Source organism: Acipenser ruthenus, chromosome 39, assembly GCF_902713425.1.
Source record: "Acipenser ruthenus chromosome 39, fAciRut3.2 maternal haplotype, whole genome shotgun sequence".
Lineage (NCBI taxonomy): Eukaryota > Metazoa > Chordata > Actinopteri > Acipenseriformes > Acipenseridae > Acipenser > Acipenser ruthenus.
This window is the reverse complement of record NC_081227.1, coordinates 3,164,175-3,184,065: the sequence shown is the minus strand read 5'-3', so window position 1 is coordinate 3,184,065 and position 19,891 is coordinate 3,164,175. Positions and strand designations below refer to the sequence as shown.

Genomic DNA, 19,891 nt, shown 5'->3' with positions numbered 1-19,891 from the left:
TCATTTAAGGAGTTTTTGTGGGAGTGCAGAAACTAAAAATAACAGTGTCACCAGAAAACAGTGACTGAAACATCAATAAAAGTTTCATTAACAACTCACTATAGAAATAATCACAGGCGTTTTTTTAAGCCTTTTAAGTAATGCGTTTTTATTTTGTTAACTTGAAAGGGAGGTCATTTACAATGCGGAGCAGAAATACAAATTGAAACGCACACATAAAGCCATATTCACACAGCATAGGTATACAACAATGGAATTCATTTTGAAACGCGGACAACCCTCAATCGATCCTGCTCTTCAAACAGCAGAACTCTTGTACCGGCATAACCAGTTGCAAACATTCATTCGCTTTCAGACAAACAAGCAAAGACAACGTTGCATCTGTGAGCTGCCGTCTGCACAGCACCTGGGAAGGTCAATGCAGTGTTTCTTCACTCTCTGTCAGGTCCATTGGAGAGATTGACCAGAGCGCACACAGTATTCGTCTGGCTTGAGTCTTCCGAGCCCAGATCCTTCTAGGAACATCAGACCAGGAAACAGTAAAGAACAGCACAGGCATTGCAAAACGTATGAATCAAAAGGCTCGTCTACCGCTCTTGTATTTTATGACAATGCTGTTTGATGGTTGTTTAAGTTAATGCCTGGATACAAATGATAACTGTAGGTTGCATTGCGTGTACGACGAGATAACAGTCCTCAAAGTGAGTCAAGATTCTTATACAAGCTCGACAGGCTGTTGTCTCTGAGTACACTTGATGCACCCTCTAGTTACAGTTGCATGACAATTGATTTGGACGCATTCGTCTCTTACACAACCAGTCATTGTTATACGATGAGCAGCCATGAAACAATGGAGCCATGGTTAGCTGCATGTGTGGGCCAGTCAACACGTCACTCATTGGTGCCTCTGTTTGTTCGTTATTATTATCGTTGCTTACCGTAGGCAGTTGGCAGCGGGCTTTTGGCTGGGGCGTGCCCATTACAAATCTTACTTCAGAATAGACCACCTCCTGCTTCTCTGCTGTGGGAGGAGGCACAGACACCGGCGTGCTTTTTAAAAGGCTAGTATTAAAACAGGCAGTGTGGCACATTCCTTTGCACACTGATGCTGTATGCTTTGTGAACACAGCTCATTTTATTTGAAATGCAATGAAGCAGAATTTAAAATTACCCTTTCTGGGATCCTTCATTTCCCGCCTTTTGTATATTAACCCGTACCGCACTTCTGAAATGTAAAAGTGCAATGATAAGCAACTGCATTAGTTACTTAACACATATAGGTCATATATGAAACATGAATATACCAGTCAAACCAGTAGGTGAGAACAATGTAGGGTTTATACAGTGAAATCAGAAGCCTAAACAGTACAGTACAGGTACAGCATAGATAGGAAACCAAACAGGGTACAGAAGAGTTACTTGGATCTGTCCAGATAATTGTGATCTATGAGTAAGTAAATCATACATGGATCAGTCCAGATAACTTGGATTGACTTGACAGCTTTGAGTAATTTCTATCTTGATGCGGCTGTTGATTTATTAGAAACCGAATGTTGCAATTTCATCTTTAAAACATAAGGAGTTAATTAAAGACCAGAGTAAACGTCTTGAAAACACGGCCTATAGGGTCCTATTCCTAATAAAAGCTTTTCAATGCAGAAAAGAGCATTATTTAAATAGCTCCAGTTAAAGCAAGCGAAGCATGTTCTGTTCTGACAGATATAGCACATGCATGTGGTTTCTACACTGTTCGTTTTGGTAGATATATATATTTATTTATGTAACTCAGCGATTACATTAGAGGCTGAAACGTTGTTCACATTAGTTTTGTTAACAAGGCTTTTGTTCCACATGCAAAAACAGGTGTAGACCATTTTGGAAAGTAGCCCCGCTTTACGAACCGCTAGCCCCTTTTATCCAACCCTAAATTATACCAAATTAAGCTTTTTTAAAAAGATGATTCAAGTTATATACAGCTAGACAAATGCAGTTGTAAAGGTGTTTTTATCGCGACATTGCTTAGCGAGAGGAAATACAAATTCACTAAAGGAATATACCATTTTACCTTCACATCGATTACCAAAACATACATTATGCATATATATTTTCCTACTGTATTAAAAACAATGGCCCTGGAATTTTTTTGAAAATGAAGTTAAATATATAGTTTAAGAGGCGTGCAGTTTGAAAAGAAGTGCAGTTTAAGAGAACAAGGTAAATATGACACCGATGTAATTACAGAACGTGTAATGCAGCATCCTTTTCATGCCTTACACCATACAGTGGAAAACATTGTCACTATGTACCTGGATGAATTGACGTTTCCAGTCCTGCATGGTTAGTTTCAGTGCTGCACAAACAAACACAATGATTTCTGTGAATGAGCTCATGGCAGCTTATACTGAGATCCACCTTGCATTATACCATGGTAAAAGCATAGTAAAGTGCTGAATACCATACTACTCACAGATAAGTATTGGAAAGCATAGTGAGAACAGGGTACACGTGTATAAGAACACTGAGAACATTTCCACAATGGTGAATATTTCAAGACGTCTCACAAGCACCAATGCACAGTATCAAGAAAGACTGGTCATCCTTAGATTCATTTACAATGATATTGTGAAAGCAGAGAGTGCATGGCGAATCAGGCCGTCAGCCTTCTTGGTGTATCAGAAACACGCCAGACCAAGTATGCATTGATCCAAAAGCTGAAGAAATCTACACTACAGCTTTTCCACAGCATGCAGAATGTAAGAGCAATAGGCAGGGCATATGATCTCTTGAGGTCCCTACTAAAGTGGAATTCCTCTTCAATAATGCTGAAACGATTGAGGAAGTCTATGCGTGAGTGTGCATGTCTAAACTTGCATGCCGTGAATTATGAAGAAGGCTCTTAAAACCAGGCTGTGTTTTTAATACACTAATGAAATGGGCAAATCAAAAAGCAAGAATAATAGAGGACACTTACCTGTTTACACGGTGTCCTTTAAAGAGAAAATAATCAGAAAACAAGGTTCACAACAAACGCATTAAATACAACAAATCTGTCAAGATTTTCACCTTTAATTATTACTATAGATACTGTGGACCGTTACATTCTCAAGACCACTTACCGCAATTTGTCATTTTATTCAGAGAGTAGAAACACACCCAATAAAGTCTCCGACCCAGAAATAAACAACTCACACATTTCACCGAGGGACTTGTGCTCAGTCTAAAATGGTTTATTATTTGTCTTATATGTGCTAATGAAGATTTGCAGTAAATAGTTTTGAATAGTAAATGCAAGTTAGACACATTTTGGGATTTACTGGTATATCCTTTAAATGCATTCTTATTTTTCTGCAAACTTTTTATTTATATTTATTTGTATTTATTTATTTGGCAGACCCCCTTTATCCAAGACGACTTACAGGTGGTCACAGGGCAGTACAGGGTCGCAATGCAAAATTAATATTTAAACACAGTGTAGTTTACAGTAAGTGCAATAGTACAGCTAAAATACAATATGAACTACCATTTAAAAAGCTTGACCCAATGTCTTTTATTAGGAAAAGCAGTAACACTTTACAAAAAGTATCTCTAATTACAGTCGTTCCTTATAAATACATGTGTACTTACAATGTAATTATGCATAGTTCTAATGCTCTTAATGTGTAAATCTTTTTGCACGATATGTAAGTACACAATTGTGTCAGAAAAGAGTTAGAGTTAGGGTTAGGGTTAGAGTTAGGGTTGTATCATGCAAAGTACATACACATGCATTTACTAAGTAACTACTATGTAATTACCCAGTCATTAGAGACACAATGTTTGTGGAAAAGCTGGCCTTCTTACCTTTTGGGTTCCTTTTATCCTGGGATTTACTGTTTATTATGGCCACTATAATCACCAAGACAGTAAAGGAAGTCAGAACCACGATGAAAATGAAAGGAAGTGAAGGCACTGCAACTAAAACAAACCATGCATTTAATTTAGTTAGCTAAAAAAATAATAATATATTTTTCATTAAAAAATGTTTGCTTCCATATCTCCTAGCCTCATATGAGTCTATCATGCATCTGCGTCTTCCATATGTCCCCATATAAAGATCAGAAGAGAGCTTTCTCTATCCATCCCCATATGAGATAGTCATGCATGAAAGGGTTACAGTACAGTTATGTAAAGCTGCTATGAATCTGATAATCCCTACTCACAGAATTGAATGGCTACATTAGATGTTTTAATTATTGTGAACCAGCAGTCAATATTTCTCATTGATGTACATTCTATAGCATGTACTGGCTGCTGGGTCTCAAAGGCTTTGATGCAGAATCAAACTGATGTTATTATGAACCATGAAAACCAGGATCTTTCATCATCCAGGTACAACCCTACAGTAATAAAGGTATAACACAGCTAGCTGTGCAGTGCTTTATTACATTCTTACCTTTGTGTTTAACCCGTACTGCCACACTGCTGTTCCTTGCTCCGTTGCTGTTATTTGCCATGCACCAGTATGTCCCCTCATCCTTCACTCCATCTATCAGCAGATCTGAACCGTTGGTTGATTTGAAATCTCCTGTGGAAATGCTCTCTATCAGCCAGGAAACAGATGACTGTGGATTGCTCTCGACTGCACAGCGCAACCTCAGGGTTGACATCTCAGGGGCATTGATTCCTCCTTGCTCTACAGGCCGTGGAGGCTGTGAATCGATGCTGTAAGTCACGTTGAAGGATCTGGGGCTATCTGTGTCAGTGAAGAGCAAATCAAGACTTCAGAGAAAGCATTTGTTGGAGGTTAAGTTATAAGGAGCTAAAACATTTGGTCTGATCTTAGTTTCTTACACCACGGTGTGCCCTAATGTGTTATTCCTAACAGCCACTAGTGTAAGCCTTGTGATGGTATGGACCTTGTCCTACTCAGCAGTTGATTAAAGCTGCACATAAAACTGCTTAAATATCTTGACACTGGTGGCAGCAGTGGGATACACAATGTGCAAGCTAAGTATGGCTGGAAAATTGACACGAGAGGCTTTGTAATTAGTCCTTTGAAATATATCTAATACATGGCAGATACAAAAAACATGAAGAACAGAAATCAGAGAAAAGGCGACACAAATATATCTAATACATGTCACATTCAGCGTAGTCAGTCGCGTGAGGGTCTCTGTGAGTGAGCTGTGGTTGATGTGACACCCCACAGTAACCCCGTTGTCCTTGGAGTCAGGGGTGAATCTAAGCCGGCTGTAGGCGCTGAAGGTCCCGTCGGCGTGGTTGTCTGTGTTGTTCTGCACGACACTGTGGAGTGCTCCCCTTGTCCAGTTGAATGAGATCTCCTCCGGGTAAAACCCAGTGGCAGAGCAGTTCAGCTCCACCTCCTTGCCCGCAACCACCACCTCCTCGACAGAGATCTCTTTTTCTAAGACAGGAAACAGCACGGAGCATTGATAAATCACATGTTGACATCAACGACTATGAATTCACATTCTTAGCTGTTTGATTACTTTGCACAGGAACAAAAGCTGATGTATGAATACGTATATATATATATATATATATATATATATATATATATATATATATATATATATATATATATATATATATATATATAAAGAACTACCATAAACAATTATTCTTGTCCCATTGCCTGTCTTCTCTGCAGAAGTATTCAGTAGCTTTACTGCACAGACGTAGGTGTCAGCATGCTGGAGTGTGAGGTTCTTGATTTCCATTGTTACAGTGCACGCCGTCATCAGTGCATTGCAGGTTAAAGAAACCGTGTCAACTGTTTGGTTTGAAGTCATTCTTTCCCATTTGCTGGAAGCCCCCTCACTCTCCGTGTGCTCAAAGGTGCAGTTTACTGTTCTTGTCTCTCCCACCAGTGCACTGATCAAGGGGGGCTGGTAGAGATTTCTAATCCCTATCAATATTACAAAGAAGAAAGGAAATCCATGTCAAATAGAATCCTAACAAAGACCATCTGGTCGGTAGAACAGCTGGTGTCCTTTTCTGATTTTCTAAGCCATGCCAGAGCTTAACCCTGAAACCAGGGTTTACATACGTAAGGGCAGCAGTGTGGAGTAGCGGTCAGGGCTCTGGACTCTTGATCGGAGGGTTGTGGGTTCAATCCCTGGTGGGTGACACTGCTGCTGTACCCTTGAGCAAGGTACTTTACCTAGATTGCTCCAGTAAAAACCCAACTGTATAAATGGATAATTGTATGTAAAAATAATGTGATATCTTGTAACAATTGTAAGTCACCCTGGATAAGGGCTAAGAAATAAATAATAATAATAATGAGACCCAAACTCAAAATGTATACGTTTGCAAACACACAAAATGTTATTTTCAAGGAAGAATATTTGTGCCAGTGCCCCATGATTTATTTTGCAGTATGTTTTGTAGAACACGATCATGGCTTTTCAGTTCTTTCAGTGAGTACAGTATTTCAATTAAGAAGTACATTAAGTAGACAAATAGCAGAAAGTATCAAACACAGAAACACCAGAAAATGAAGAACAGATTGCCGTGTGCATCTGCATATAAGTAATTGCAATGCAGAGTTAATTATTTTTCTGTTGAAGAATCCGAATAGTGATGGGTTCTTAATAATATCACTGAATCATAGTACACACTGTAAATCAAGCATTTACAAGTTAAACCAAAGTCTTATGCAACAGGTTATAAACACACTATAGTATTTTTACAGTGTAATATTTATTTTGTAACACTTTTTTGTGTGTCTGAAGTACAGTCTAAAACAACTCAAATACAGTCTAATACAGTCTAAAATGTGTTTATAATCTATTATATAAATAGCATGACAGTGTAAGGTCATCAATGAAGGTTAACAACGCATGAAGAGAATCGTATTTTTTTTTAATTAAGATAGTCTGACAGTCCTATTTCTCTATTAAGAATGCACAAACTACTAACTTGTGACTGATTTATTTTTTTTTACCAGTTTTCATATATGATGTATTCTGTGATTCTCACTTACTTACACCAGTCCGATTATTATCTTATGATAAAGCCTGTTTGCGATACCCTAATGCTGCAGTTAAGGGTCTAGCATGAGTGTGTTGAATGAATGCTATAAGTAAATAAATACTTGTACCTCTCTCAGAAGGTTGAGTTTCTTGAGCCCTGAGCCCCACCACTAGAGCAAAAAGGAGAACCTGTTTGCTCAACATGCCTGCTTTTAAAAGGATTCCTCAATTTTCACATCCCATCAACCCAGCCGAACCTCCGAAGCCCAGAAGTCAAGGTACTCCTGCAAAACTGTGAGTAAAACCCAGCACACCCACACACACCAAGGAGCTTTGCTGTATGGTTTTAACAAGGGAAGACTAACAGGTTTACAGGGTGAAAAGCACCTCTTCAGTGTGCAATACCAAAAGGATAAGTTTGCACACTAAATTTAAATGCACCTAGGTTGATTTTTTTTTGTCTTCCTGGAAAGTCTAAAAGAAGCCTGCTTAAAACTGCTCCTGTTTAAGATGATGTTCAACCACGAGCCATACCAGATGCTAGCCTCTCTTTCAGACTGTGACGTTATTTACTGGAAGTTAATGAATACCTCAGGTACGTGTGTCTTGTCTTGAACACGCATTACTTATTTTTACTCCTGTGTTCGTGGTCTGATTGATCTTTGTGGTTTTGTTATTTTTAAAGAAGCTGCGTTTGGGTTGATTTCACAGTTACTTACAGACAGCCCACAGCAGAACCCCTTAACGTCCACACATTCATTAGGTCAAGGTAGTACCAGGCAAAGAGTACCTTGCACTGTGGCTAGAGCAATATGAACTCTCTGACATACAGATCATGTTTGCTAAAGCAGCCAAAATAAATTCTTATAAAAAGTCATATGTAAATAATCAAATGTTTGACTAACAGGAAGAAGAGCTGTTTACTTTTCCACTGGCTCTGTTCATAGTCCAACTTCACAGACAAAAGAGTTTAACACTTAGACACATTTGAGAACCCTCCAAACAGTAGACAGTATGAAGCTGCGTACTGGTGCACTATCAGTACTTCCCACACAGTGGCGCTGTTGACCCAGCTGGTCTGTTTATTTCAAGCCACGCTGTGTTGCTAACCCCATTACATCACATTACAAGTCGCACATTGATTGGCAGCTTCTTTGCACTGCTTCATATGGTACCTTTACACGTGACGTTGTATTAAATGTAATTCCTCATTTAAATGAAGAAACAATATAAAAAAATAAGGTGTAACTTTAGAAAGTAGTATCATTATATTTTGCAAAAAAGGTGCAGCTCTTCCTTAAAAATATATAAGTATATGTCATGGACACTGACCTAAACATCCCCTTCCATTGAGTCCTGGGTCTCTCTCAAGCGGACTGCTATTTGTGTCATCAAATTGTCAACTGTGAGACCATCAAACTCAGCTCTCTGTAAATCGAGCCTCCAACTTCTCTTTGACTTTGTTTACTAGTGTATCTTTAATAATTGTCACAGAAAATGCAATTCCCTTTAGACTGAAAAGTAACGCTTTTTAAAGAGAGGATAACATTCAGGTTTGGGCCAGGCTATACAGTCCTATTTAAAATGGTGCAAGAAGACTTACCAGACATTTCAGAAAACACGTGCTTAGTAATATGACCTTCGTGAAGGCTTCTTTTAAAGCAGTGAAAGGTACTTTATCAAAGCTTATCAGCAGAAGCTGATTACTTTTAAAAAGATGTTGGTCAATAAGTGCACTTAGGATAACATGATTTCCTGTATAAGTATTGTGACTGTATTAAGGCTAACTATCTATATTAAAAAATAATCTATAGACTACCATAGAAAACTACAGTATTTACTGTAGAATACGTAGTATCTTGGGGTGTAGTATGCAGCACTACAATAAATACAAAAGTACACTGTAGTAATCTGTAGTATTTACTGCATTACCTTGTAATATATTGTATTACATACTACAAAAAAGTAAACTATTGCAATTACCACGGTACCTTATAAAGTATTTACTGTGGTTTTACATTCTATTAAAATGTGTCAAAGTTTCCTAACATGCACAACATCAGAAAAATAACGTCGATTGGACCTCAAAATAGTGAATGAATTAACAAATAAATGAATAGATAATTGCATGTAAAAAACAAAGTAAGATGAATACAAAAATACAGACATCAGCCTTGAAGTGGAAAATACTGAACCCCCCCCCCCCATGCAGAGAAACTGGACCCACCACTCTCTTGGTTAATTCAGCTTCAAAGGGTGGGTTGGCACGGTCACTCTAAGAGATCTATTGTGGGTCCTTTCTTTAACAGCAAGTCTGTTCACTTATAATTGTGTTTTGGTTTGTTTTTTTCTTATTCTCTGCTGACACGAGGTCTGGACTCTCAGCAAGGGTGGTCAGAGCCTGAGGCTGTTGGCAGCTGAGCTGGTCCTGTGAAGCCTTCAGAACGAGGGCACACGGCCCCCCAAGAGTGACCCTCTATCTTAGGAATGCCTGGGGTGGGAGGCTGGCTTGCAAAACTCCAGAGCAGGACATTTCTGTTACAGACAATAAAACTGCACATTTTCAAAAGTGTGATTATCCCCCTCACATAAATCTCCTTCAAGATTCATATTTTTGGTCTTGCTTTTTTTTAAAAAAAAATTATTACCGGTTAATACCTAGAGGGCCATATTTTCAAAGCGTTACCTCTCGTCTTTAATTAACTCTTATTTTTGTTTCGTAGCGCAGTGGATGCCCAATGGCTTTGTATGTCTAGTTTCATTGCAATCTGAATGAATCTTCACAAGACCAGGAGATACGACAATACAAGCTGGATTAATTGTAGCAGTAATCTTGTTTTTTTAACCCTACACCATCACTAATTTACAAACTGTAAACTTCTAAATCCCAGCTGCTGCTGTGTAATCCCACTGGCTCCCCTCACATCTAAACTAGGGACATGAAAAGACCTTTTTTTAGATTGATCCTGCCATCAAGCACAATCTAGACACATCTCTCACCAAGTGTAAATTGTCTGTCTCCTTTTAGATCGTATTTTCTTTTTTTAAACAGCGAAGATGACGACCGTGGTGGCCAAGCCTGCCCTGAGAGGAAGAGAAACGGCGCTTCCAGCTTTTCATCTTTAAATCACATTTTGGCAGCGCTCTGATGGTGTCAAAAAATACAGTTTCGTTCCCGGTATTGCTGTGATGCAAAGTTGCACTTGTCCGTACCTGCTGCCAGTTTGTTGTTTTAATCAACATCAATGTGGTGTTTTTGACATAACCCCCTCCTCTGCTTTCCCAGCTCCCAAGGGGATGGGAATATAAAAATAAAACCCTCAGCGCTGAGAACATTAAGGCCGAGTTTCTTACAATGTTAACCCTTTGAAAGCCGGTGTATGCTGTGGAATGAACTAGAAACATTCCCCATGGCTTTGGATATGAAACATCAACGTTATCTTAAACGGTATGTTCTGCTTTTCTTAATTAACTTCGTACAGATGTTTCTGTTTCATTCATTCTGTCAACAGGATCAGCATTATTACCACAACACTCTGCCCCTTAGTGGATTTAAGAAGTGCCTCACTAATACAGCACAGAACACGTGGTGTTTTCAAATAACTGGTATAGGGCTTAAACATAAAGGGAACAGAAACAGTTTTGTCCCATCTTCTCAACTTGTTTGTTGAGTTTCTTGAAAAGCCCTCGTGGTGCGTTTTCAGCGAGGCTACACAACACAGCTGACAGGTATGCAAGCATCTTGAAGCGAGACAGAAAGGAGCCTCTGCCAAGAGGGAGATGCGAAGACAAAATCACAATTCAAGAGGGGAGAAGAAAGGGACTTGAAAGAATTTGGCAGGAGGAAAATAAAAATGGGGCTTTAAAAAAGATACTTGAAATACTGCACATACATTTAGAGCTTTCATTCCGAGGTTTTGGCCATAAATTTTGCCATGCGCAAATTTATCCGCAGGTGATGGTCTCCTATTGGTTAATCCGAGAGGAATGTGCGGTATGAAAAGTGTGATCATCACCATTAACTTTCATGAGGTGTTTCGCTAATAAAAATCAAAGTGCTTCCATAAAATCAGGGCACAGACAGGCATTTTGTCATATTATAGGAATGCTCATCTTAATTAAAAACTCCAAAACTCCAAACCCTAACCTCTACCGCTGCCTGTTTACAGCCGAGCCACATTGACGTCACATGTCATCACAGAAGACGTCAGCCCACTTGTCATAACCTTTGAGAACTTCTGCCAATGTCATTTCAAGAAAAAAATTTAAAAACTCAAAACAAATTCCAAAAGCATCAGACTGGGCTATCTAAAAAACCTGTTTCACTACCTGCGAGCTTCTGACTTCCTTGATAGTACCTGAATGGTAGCCTTTGACCAGTTTATCCTGTCTGCAGTGTGGGTCGATGGCATGCCTCTGTGTGCCCTTGCTTTAATCTTTCTCAATTCCAGTCTAACAAATCAGGATACGTCATAGAAGCAGGCTTATCAAATCACGAGACACATGTCTGAGACAGGCAGGTAGTACTCTGTGTATTACGTTCTACTGCTGCCAATCAGACCAAACGCCAGGCTAACCAAGTGCTTTTTTCATTTAAGAGACAGGTTTTCTAGAAGTTGCACTTCTTGTTTTTAATGAGTAAATTGAATACAAACCATGCTTGCTGATTGGTAACCCTGGTTTGCCTTGCTCCAGTTTGCCACCTGTAGAAATCTGAGACCCGGGGAGTTTCTGTTAGTACACACGGAAGACAGATCAGCCAAGATCAGTTCAGAATTTCAAACTGGGTGTTTGCAAAGCATGCAGCGCCGCTCTTCCTGCTAATAAAGTTTTTCCTTGAATAGGTCCCTTTGAAGTTGTCTCAAGTTAAGGTCTCCATGGTAACGTGATCTTCTGCGACCTGATCTGCACCCGACAATGGCATCAGCTGCAAAGATTTAGAGCGATGGCAGAGAGCGCAACTCCCCTGACCTCTCGCTCTCTATGTTTGCATTAACCCTTTAAGAATGAAAACAAACATCTGCACTATTGCTGTATTATGTAATAACTAAGCAGGGTTCAATACGTGTTTGAAACCTCTGACACAATCAGGAACAAATGTTTCAAAATAAGAACAAACAGGGATCTGGAGTGACATGACGCACTATCAACTGTCAACATTGGACGCACGCATTGTTTATGAGAATGCCTGCAAGAGATGTCACTTAGGACTTTAGTTCTCGTTTTGATAGACTCTTTGAGACCCAGAGTTCCTGTTGATGCAGGCTGTACCACAAACCTATTGTCTCCACCCCAGCTGGATTCAATGAGTTGCCAGCTGTCTGTTCTCTATAGACTGCCTGGGAAGCACACATTTTAATCAAGCCTCCCATAAAACAGCAGGCAGGGGTTCACCAGCGGTGTGGACTCAAGCCAAAAAACATGATTGTCTTTTTTACTAAAAGAGCCGATGAGGGCTTAGCACCAAGTGGACAGATTGGGCCCAAAGCATAGCTCTTTGGTACCAGAAACACTGAGAGAATTAAATGTGCATTGTTCTTTCGTCAGGCACCACATGGTTTGTGACTTCTCCAAGCCTACTATTGTCACACCAGGTTGAATTCGAATGTTTTACAATAACCCTGCCTTTGTGTGAGGGGACAATAATCCGCCCTGTATTGAATCAACTGCTTTAAAATGTGAAGAATAAAAAAAAGAACAGGAGACAGGTAGGATCTGCTTAATAGTCTGAACCAGGTCATGTCTTTATACCATTAAACCCATAAACCTGCTCTAACGTGTTTAGTGATGTTTAGAAAGGGATGAATAGCATGTAGATCTGTCGCTGTTAAGATCATTAAAATAGACAGAAAATATTAAATAAAGGTACATAGGCCATAACAAGTTTGTTTAGCACGCTAGAAAAAAGATGGGCTTAACTTAGCGCTGGAGCAAAAACAGTGTGATCTGGGACCCCCATGAAAACAAGGTATTGTTACCTCATTCTGACTCTCTTGGTATGCACACAATTTAAAAAAAAACGGACGCATCTATAAACAGTTTAAAAAGAGCGCTGCTGTAAAAAAAACGTTCTATGCAGCTGGGATGAGAAAAGTACAGACAATAGGGGGTTTGTTTAAACCTGTCTGGATGTGGAAATAGGGTCTCTGGTGCCCTGCACAGGTGCATTTCTCTGTCCACTCTGCTACATGGAGCACATGTGCGGTGAATTTCTGTTCCTGCATACACGTCCTGCCTGCCCCACAAACCTCATTTCAAATCTATTTATTGCCTTGGTAATAACTAGGGTGCTTGAGATTGACGCTTCCTCTGATTTTATTAATCAGAGCAAGATGTAAACCTTCCTTCTGCATTTCCTGGCAGCAAGTTCTGAATTAGCTAATGATTCACTGAGGAAAATCACCTGACTTAACAACAGAAAAAAGAGCCATTTTAGATTGAGCTGATTCTAAGCCACTCAGATGCAAACACATGGGATATGCAGTGGGGTAATGCCTTGTGTTCAATAATACAAATACTAATGCGTCTTGTTTTAGATGGGCAATGTGCTGTTGTTGTTGTTGTTTTTTCTTCTCTTGCTCTGCTAACAGTTTGAAACGTGTTGTCCTATACTGTAAGTTAATACATTGTGTGTAGTGTTGCTGTATAAGAGCTGTCATCTCCTGCAGTTTGGGCGAGAGGACAGCGAAGTGAAGCTGAGCACTTCTGGCTGCTCAAACTGTGTGAAATGACGTCTCTTATTTGATTTCTGATATGGACTGAGATGCCAAAAAAGGACTATTAGACTCAGGCTATCACAAGACAACACCACCCAGTCTGAAAGCAGCACCCGTTAAACCTGGTGCAGAACGGACCTCCAGGACAGGATCTGCCCATCCCTGAACTGCAGGCGGCACTCCGAAGAGCAAAATTGGTTTAGCTGATGAGCTCTGATCACTGAAATCCCTTCTCGAAGAGACAGAGGGAGCTTTTCATATGACTTGCATGAATCCCATTCTTTCCAGTTCTAATGAATTTGATTAGGACTGAAAAACAATTATACATAGCTGCAGGCGCCAAGGTCTTGTGGGATGAAGCTAACGAAATGGTTTCTATAAAATGTCAGAGTGATAGTCTCATCAGGGGCTAACAGTAGAGCCTTGTTTACATGTCTCCTCTTCTTCAGAGGCACGGAACTTGCACACATCAGCAGTACTGGCAATACTGAATTTTACAGATGCCAACAGCTCCCTGGCTCCATCCTCAAAAAACCTACCCTCGACCCCACCTCCCTCCAGAGCTACCGTCCTGTCTCCCTCCTACCCTTCCTCTCCAAAACCCTCGAGCGGACTGTACACCGCCAGCTCTCTGCTTTCCTGTCCAACCACTCTCTGCTTGACCCTCTCCAATCTGGCTTCCGCTCTGCTCACTCCACTGAAACCGCCCTTCTCTCTGTCACCAACTCACTTAAGTGTGCCCGAGCTGCCTCTCTCTCCTCTGTCCTAATTCTCCTCGACCTCTCTGCTGCCTTTGACACTGTTGATCACTCTATTCTACTATCATCTCTTGCTGACCTGGGGATCTCTGGCACTGCTCTGGCCTGGTTCTCCTCCTACCTCTCCAACCGCACTTACCAGGTAACCTGGCGTGGAGCAACCTCCACACCTCACCCTCTCTTGACTGGAGTCCCCCAAGGGTCAGTCTTGGGTCCTCTCCTGTTCTCTCTCTACACCCGCTCCCTGGGCCCCCTCATCGCATCCTATGGTTTCTCATACCATTTCTATGCTGATGATGCTCAGATTTTCCTCTCCTTCCCCACCTCTGACTCCACCATCTCCTCCCGTATCTCTACCTGTCTGTCTGCTATTTCCTCCTGGATGCACTCGCATCACCTCAAACTCAACCTCTCTAAATCTGACCTCCTTTTCTTTCCCTCCTCCTCCCCCTCCTCTGATCTCTCTATCTCTGTTCCTCTGGAATCTACCACACTCTCTCCCTCTTCCTCAGCTAAAAACCTTGGAGTCACCCTGGACCCCTGCCTCTCTTATTCCCAGCACATCTCCACTCTGGCACGCACTTGCAGATTCTTCCTGAGCAACATCCGAAGAATCCGACCCTTCCTCACCAACTATGCTACCCAGCTCCTGGTCCAGGCCCTGGTACTCTCCCGCCTAGACTACTGCAACTCCCTCCTGGCTGGCCTCCCTGCGTCCGCCACCCGTCCGCTCCAGCTCATCCAGAACTCTGCTGCTCGCCTGGTGTTCTCTCTACCTCGCTTCGCCCACGCTACTCCACTACTCCGCTCGCTCCACTGGCTCCCGATCACCGCTCGCATCCAGTTCAAGACTCTTGTACTAGCCTACAGATGCCTTGATCAGACTGCACCCAGCTACCTCCAGACCCTCATCTCTCCCTACACCCCCACTCGATCTCTCCGCTCCGCCTGCACTAGAAGACTGGCTCTACCTCCGCTACGCTCCCCTGCCTCCCGAGCCCGCTCCTTCTCCACCCTTGCTCCGCAGTGGTGGAACGACCTTCCTACAGATGTCAGGACTGCCCAGTCCCTGACCACATTCCGGCGCCTCCTTAAGACTCACCTCTTCAAACAGCACCTGTAGAACTCCTCTGTTGTATCCTGGGACACTATCACCCTTCATTTAAATATGCTTTATTTTGCTCTTATCTGCCCCCTATTTTACTGCATTTAATCCTGTACCTCAGAATATTGTAATCTCCCAAGTGTTTAATCTGTAGTATTTTGTACTTAATCATATCCTGATGTAACTATCACTACTTAATCATATCCTGATGTAACTTTCACTATTATCTGCTGTATTATTGAATTGTGGTTTGTCACACTTGAGAATTATTGTATTTCTTGTTCTATTGTATGACTTATATTGTAACACTTGAATGTATTTGTATTTGCTTGCGATTGTAAGTCGCCCTGGATAAGGGCGTCTGCTAAGAAATAAATAATAATAATAATAATAAAAGACAGGCCACACCTCATGGGAATGCAGCTAAAGGTGCAACGTGCCAGATGGATTTAAAAAGAGTTTGATGTACTTCACAGAGCTGCTACCATCAAAGCCCCATGTTGAAGATATGAACTTTTTAAAAGTGTTGTCTGTAACTACATTGAGGTACCCACATTGGAACAATCTAAAGAATCTGAGATGGCGAGATGGGAGCCACTGGTCCATTTGCTTTAAAACGAGTATACATAAATACTTCTATATGTGGGTAGAAACAGGCTTAGAACAGAGGTGTGGAATGCGTAGCCAGTGTAGAATGGCCTTCAGGACAAGTGTTCCCCAAGGCGGCTGTAGTGATGGTACATATTTGTGACCTGTTCTGTAACTTGTTTAAATGTGTTACCAAAAGGAGTTAGCTGGGTCATTTCCTGTGTCAATTAGGTAATCAATTGAAGACCTACAGGCTTCGGTGAGACTAATAGCAGGTTGGATAACCTGATCCTTTTGTTACATTGCTCAACAAGGTTGGTCAAGTAGAATCTCTTCCCTCTACAGCTATCATGTGAACGGCAATCGCATTGTTTCAGTGGAAGTGTTAAGCCGGCGTTAGACTCGTGGGGGCTCCAGGCAGAGGCTGAGGATCCTCCCACCCGCACGCTGGGTGACTTCCACTGCTGCTTTTCTTGGAAAAGGACTTTCCCCACAAGAAACAAACACTTTCAAAATTCAGAATGCGAACTAAAAGATCAGCAGGCCTAATTATTGTTAGGTACCTGTTAAAAGGCAATGGTTACATTTTATATTAACAACTGTTGTAGAATTGAACCGTGTCATGAGCTAGACTTTACCACTTTAAGAGGACATATGTGGTACTATTATGGTTTTTTGTGTTACAATTTCCACTACTCTGTAGATATGACCTAACTTAGCCTAGTGGGGCCCCTCATGGCTTGAGGCCCCGGGCAATGCCCTGGCTCCTAGGCCCTATTAGTATCTGTAGCCTAAAAATGAAAACGTTTCTGGGGACCTCGATTGATCTGCAGTCCAGGCTCCAGATTCCCCAGCACAATCTCTGCACAGTAACAGACAATATTAAAGATGAAAAACGCTGGCTGACAGGAACCCGTTGACAAGCGCTGCTCAGTACAGTGAGGATTAGGCCCTCTCATTAAACAATTATCTTTCCTTTTAACTTTAAGCTAAAAATAATATTGGGGGAAAAAAAACCAAGAAAAGCAAAACAAATAATTTTTTTGTTTTTACAAATGAAACGTCTCTCCTATGCAGTCGCACGCCACAAAAGCTGAGATTACAAAATGGAATAAAATTATACCAATTAAATCTGCACAGTCTTTTAACTTCACCCAGTGCCTCAGCTCATGAATCACTTTTTAATGTGTCCAGATTCTATTCAAGAACAATTTTTAAACAAATGATGCCTCTCTCTGTGTCTTTTAGGTACCATTTGCAACGCACACACTAGAAGAGCTTTTGATTGATCCTTTTGGAGATGGTATAATCTACACAGTATATATATATATATATACTGTATATGTATTAATTGCATCTGAAAGAGAGAAAGCATGATTTGCCCAAAATATAATGCAGATTAGCAACAGATGTGCTGACAAATCCTTTAACCTCCAGTCTTTATAATATCTTGTTCCTGGAAGCTTGTTTAACAGCTTTTAAGATACAATGGATTTGATTATTTATTTAATCAAACTGAAATCAGTAAAAAAAATTAAAAAAACCTGAAAGCTTTTCTTTCCCCAAAGGGACGTGTCTCAACAAGCATGTTTATTTTTACATCTGGAGTTTTTCTGAAACGGGAATTTCCATGGAAACAAACAAAGGAATGTGTTGCTTCTTCTAAATATGGTACTTTGCTGCATCTCTGTACATCAATAACTTACTACATCGGGGTGTAAAAATCCTCTGTGATCGTAACAGTCCACAGGTTCTTGTTTCATTCTTTGAGACAAGGAACATCAATTCTGGGCCTACTGTTTAATCCACTTTCATCAGATGACTTGCACAGTCTTTAAAAACCAACAGCCGTCTAGAACCATTGACTATCAAACTATATTTAATTCATCATTTTTAAGAACAAAGCTTTGTGAATAAGGTTCACTCTTTGGCAGTGATGCAGTACTGAATAACTTCCACCACTGGAAAAATATTGTGGAACTGAACAGGGCTGTGTTTGCAGTGAGTGCTCGCTCCCTGCCCCCTTTCTAGACTTGGGCTTACTGCTGCAATCCACCCTCGCTGGGAACTGATTTTTTGATAGGAAATCCTCAGCCAGCTGTGAGTTTTCTCTGCTCCGTGTGAAACAGACTGCAAACGAGCCCTAAATGCAAACAGCTGGAGGAACTGAAGGGGGGCTGCTTCTGCAAGGAATAATTTAGGGGCTGCTTCTGAGGTGCAGAACTGTGCAGAAGGACTCAGAGACAATCTCAGACACACAGTATCAAGACTATCAATCTCAACTATCATTCTGTTTGCAAGCTTAAATATCCCACATACAGATGTATTCACAGTTGTACAAAGCTGTGTTTACATTGTATAAAAGAGCGGCAATAGACAAAGTCTGTGGAATGTGGTACTGCATGGGTTAACTTTATTGTGGAGCGGTGGCCACACTTAGGCACAGGAAGGATTGCACCATCTTAATCAGTGACAGCAGGAGTTGCTAGAGTTATTTAATCAGGAGTCCCAGTGCCACGTCAGCGCAGTCAGTAACCAGGGGAAATTGAAGACATGTTGCCTTGTTGTGTGCAGCGATAGAGATCTTCCCCCCTCCCACTCCCAATCCCAGACTCCACACTGGCCCGGGAACCTTGGACTGAGCTTCCATCCCACATCGTCAACCGAGACCAAGTAACAGGATACCCCTTCCCCCTTTAAAACCCTGCAACGCTTATTAAACTGTTTGCTCTGCGCAGATTTCTGAATCCCAACAAACAACTAGCTTCAGGTTATACTGCAATTGCAATTGTATAATGTTCACATCAGTCCTGTGCTTTTGACACCAAGAAAACCCAGTTATTGGGAATCGCTGGTCAGGATTGCATCCATCCATCAGGCACTATTACATGCAAATCAGGATATTTAAGTACATTGAACCCTGCAAAGTCCTACCCAGATGGGTCGCAGTCTATAAAGCGCTGTATTTCTCAAGTTTTTACACTGATGGAAACTCTCACCCCTTGTTTGTACCTCATTTACTCCGATCCCCCCTGTAAACTAGCTCTCAGCTCCTGCTATTAACACTTCACACAGCCGTGTGACTCAGCTTGCATTCTCTGCAGCTTAGACACTCATCAACTTGAATGCGGCTGTAAAGTTCTGAAAGATTGCAGCTTTCTTATCTAATGTATTCTTCTCGGTGTTTAGAATATCATTTGCTGTTTCAGCCATCAAACCCTGTTGACTTTGTAAAATGTAAAGGTTTAAAGCACCCTGGTGGCTTCATAAGGGCTCTTAAAGGGCACATAAGGACCTTTTTATTTTACTGTGTTACATGTTCCCATGTGTAAGGTGTGTGTATTGTTTTATTTATTTTTTTAAAATTTTGACCACTTTTTTAAACTTGTAAATATGCATTCCTTGCCTCAATATGGCTTCCCATGTACCTGAATAGACCTCTCAGAACTATATTCCCATCATCCTCCTGCTCACATATGTAACTGAGATGGATTTACCAGTGGGGGGGGTATGTGATAGTTACAGCTGCATTGGCAGAAGGCACAAGGCACAGTCAAGCAATGGCCCCCCTATTAATGTATGTTAGTTCCTGAAAGTAAAACGTGATTCTTCTGCCAAATTCCTTTGTAATCCCAAAGGGCACATTAAAGATGATGTATTTAATTCCTAAAGAAACAAGATCGCCGTACGAGGAGAAACACCGTCAACCCACAGATTGTGTCTGGCTGTTGAGGTTCTTCAAATCCA

At 41.0% G+C, this 19,891-nt stretch overlaps 1 protein-coding gene across 3 annotated transcripts; it reads right to left on the bottom strand.

Annotated features, from left to right (window-relative positions):
- Positions 1–131: 131 nt before the first annotated feature.
- On the bottom strand, positions 132–11,955 carry LOC117397168 (sialic acid-binding Ig-like lectin 10). Of its 3 annotated transcripts, none has more exons than XM_033995774.3 (10): positions 11,633–11,955; positions 5,609–5,908; positions 5,117–5,404; positions 4,433–4,732; positions 3,841–3,954; positions 2,972–2,987; positions 2,307–2,350; positions 1,172–1,225; positions 939–1,021; positions 132–515 (listed from the first exon to the last, which is right to left on the bottom strand). In XM_033995774.3, the coding sequence occupies exons 2-10, from the start codon at positions 5,790–5,792 to the stop codon at positions 432–434; spliced, it is 1,167 nt and encodes a 388-aa protein (XP_033851665.2). In that variant the 5' UTR covers positions 5,793–5,908; positions 11,633–11,955; the 3' UTR covers positions 132–431. The 3 variants fall into 3 exon arrangements, with proteins under 3 accessions (XP_033851665.2, XP_033851664.2, XP_058865824.1); XM_033995773.3 differs by lacking the exon at positions 11,633–11,955 and adding an exon at positions 7,106–7,784 and having other exon boundaries at positions 3,841–3,885; XM_059009841.1 differs by lacking the exons at positions 132–515; positions 939–1,021; positions 1,172–1,225; positions 2,307–2,350; positions 11,633–11,955 and adding an exon at positions 7,106–7,781 and having other exon boundaries at positions 2,830–3,954.
- Between the last annotated feature and the right edge of the window lie 7,936 nt (positions 11,956–19,891).

Excerpts from the sequence above, each read along its gene's own strand:
- LOC117397168 (XM_033995773.3), bottom strand. The coding sequence starts at position 7,181 with ATGTTGAGCAAACAGGTTCTCCTTTTTGCTCTAGTGGTGGGGCTCAGG. Across the intron at positions 1,226-2,306 it reads GGAAACGTCAATTCATCCAG|AAGTGCGGTACGGGTTAATA; the intron begins GTACATAGTGAC and ends TTTACATTTCAG. Across the intron at positions 1,022-1,171 it reads AATGAAGGATCCCAGAAAGG|CAGAGAAGCAGGAGGTGGTC; the intron begins GTAATTTTAAAT and ends CTCCTCCCACAG.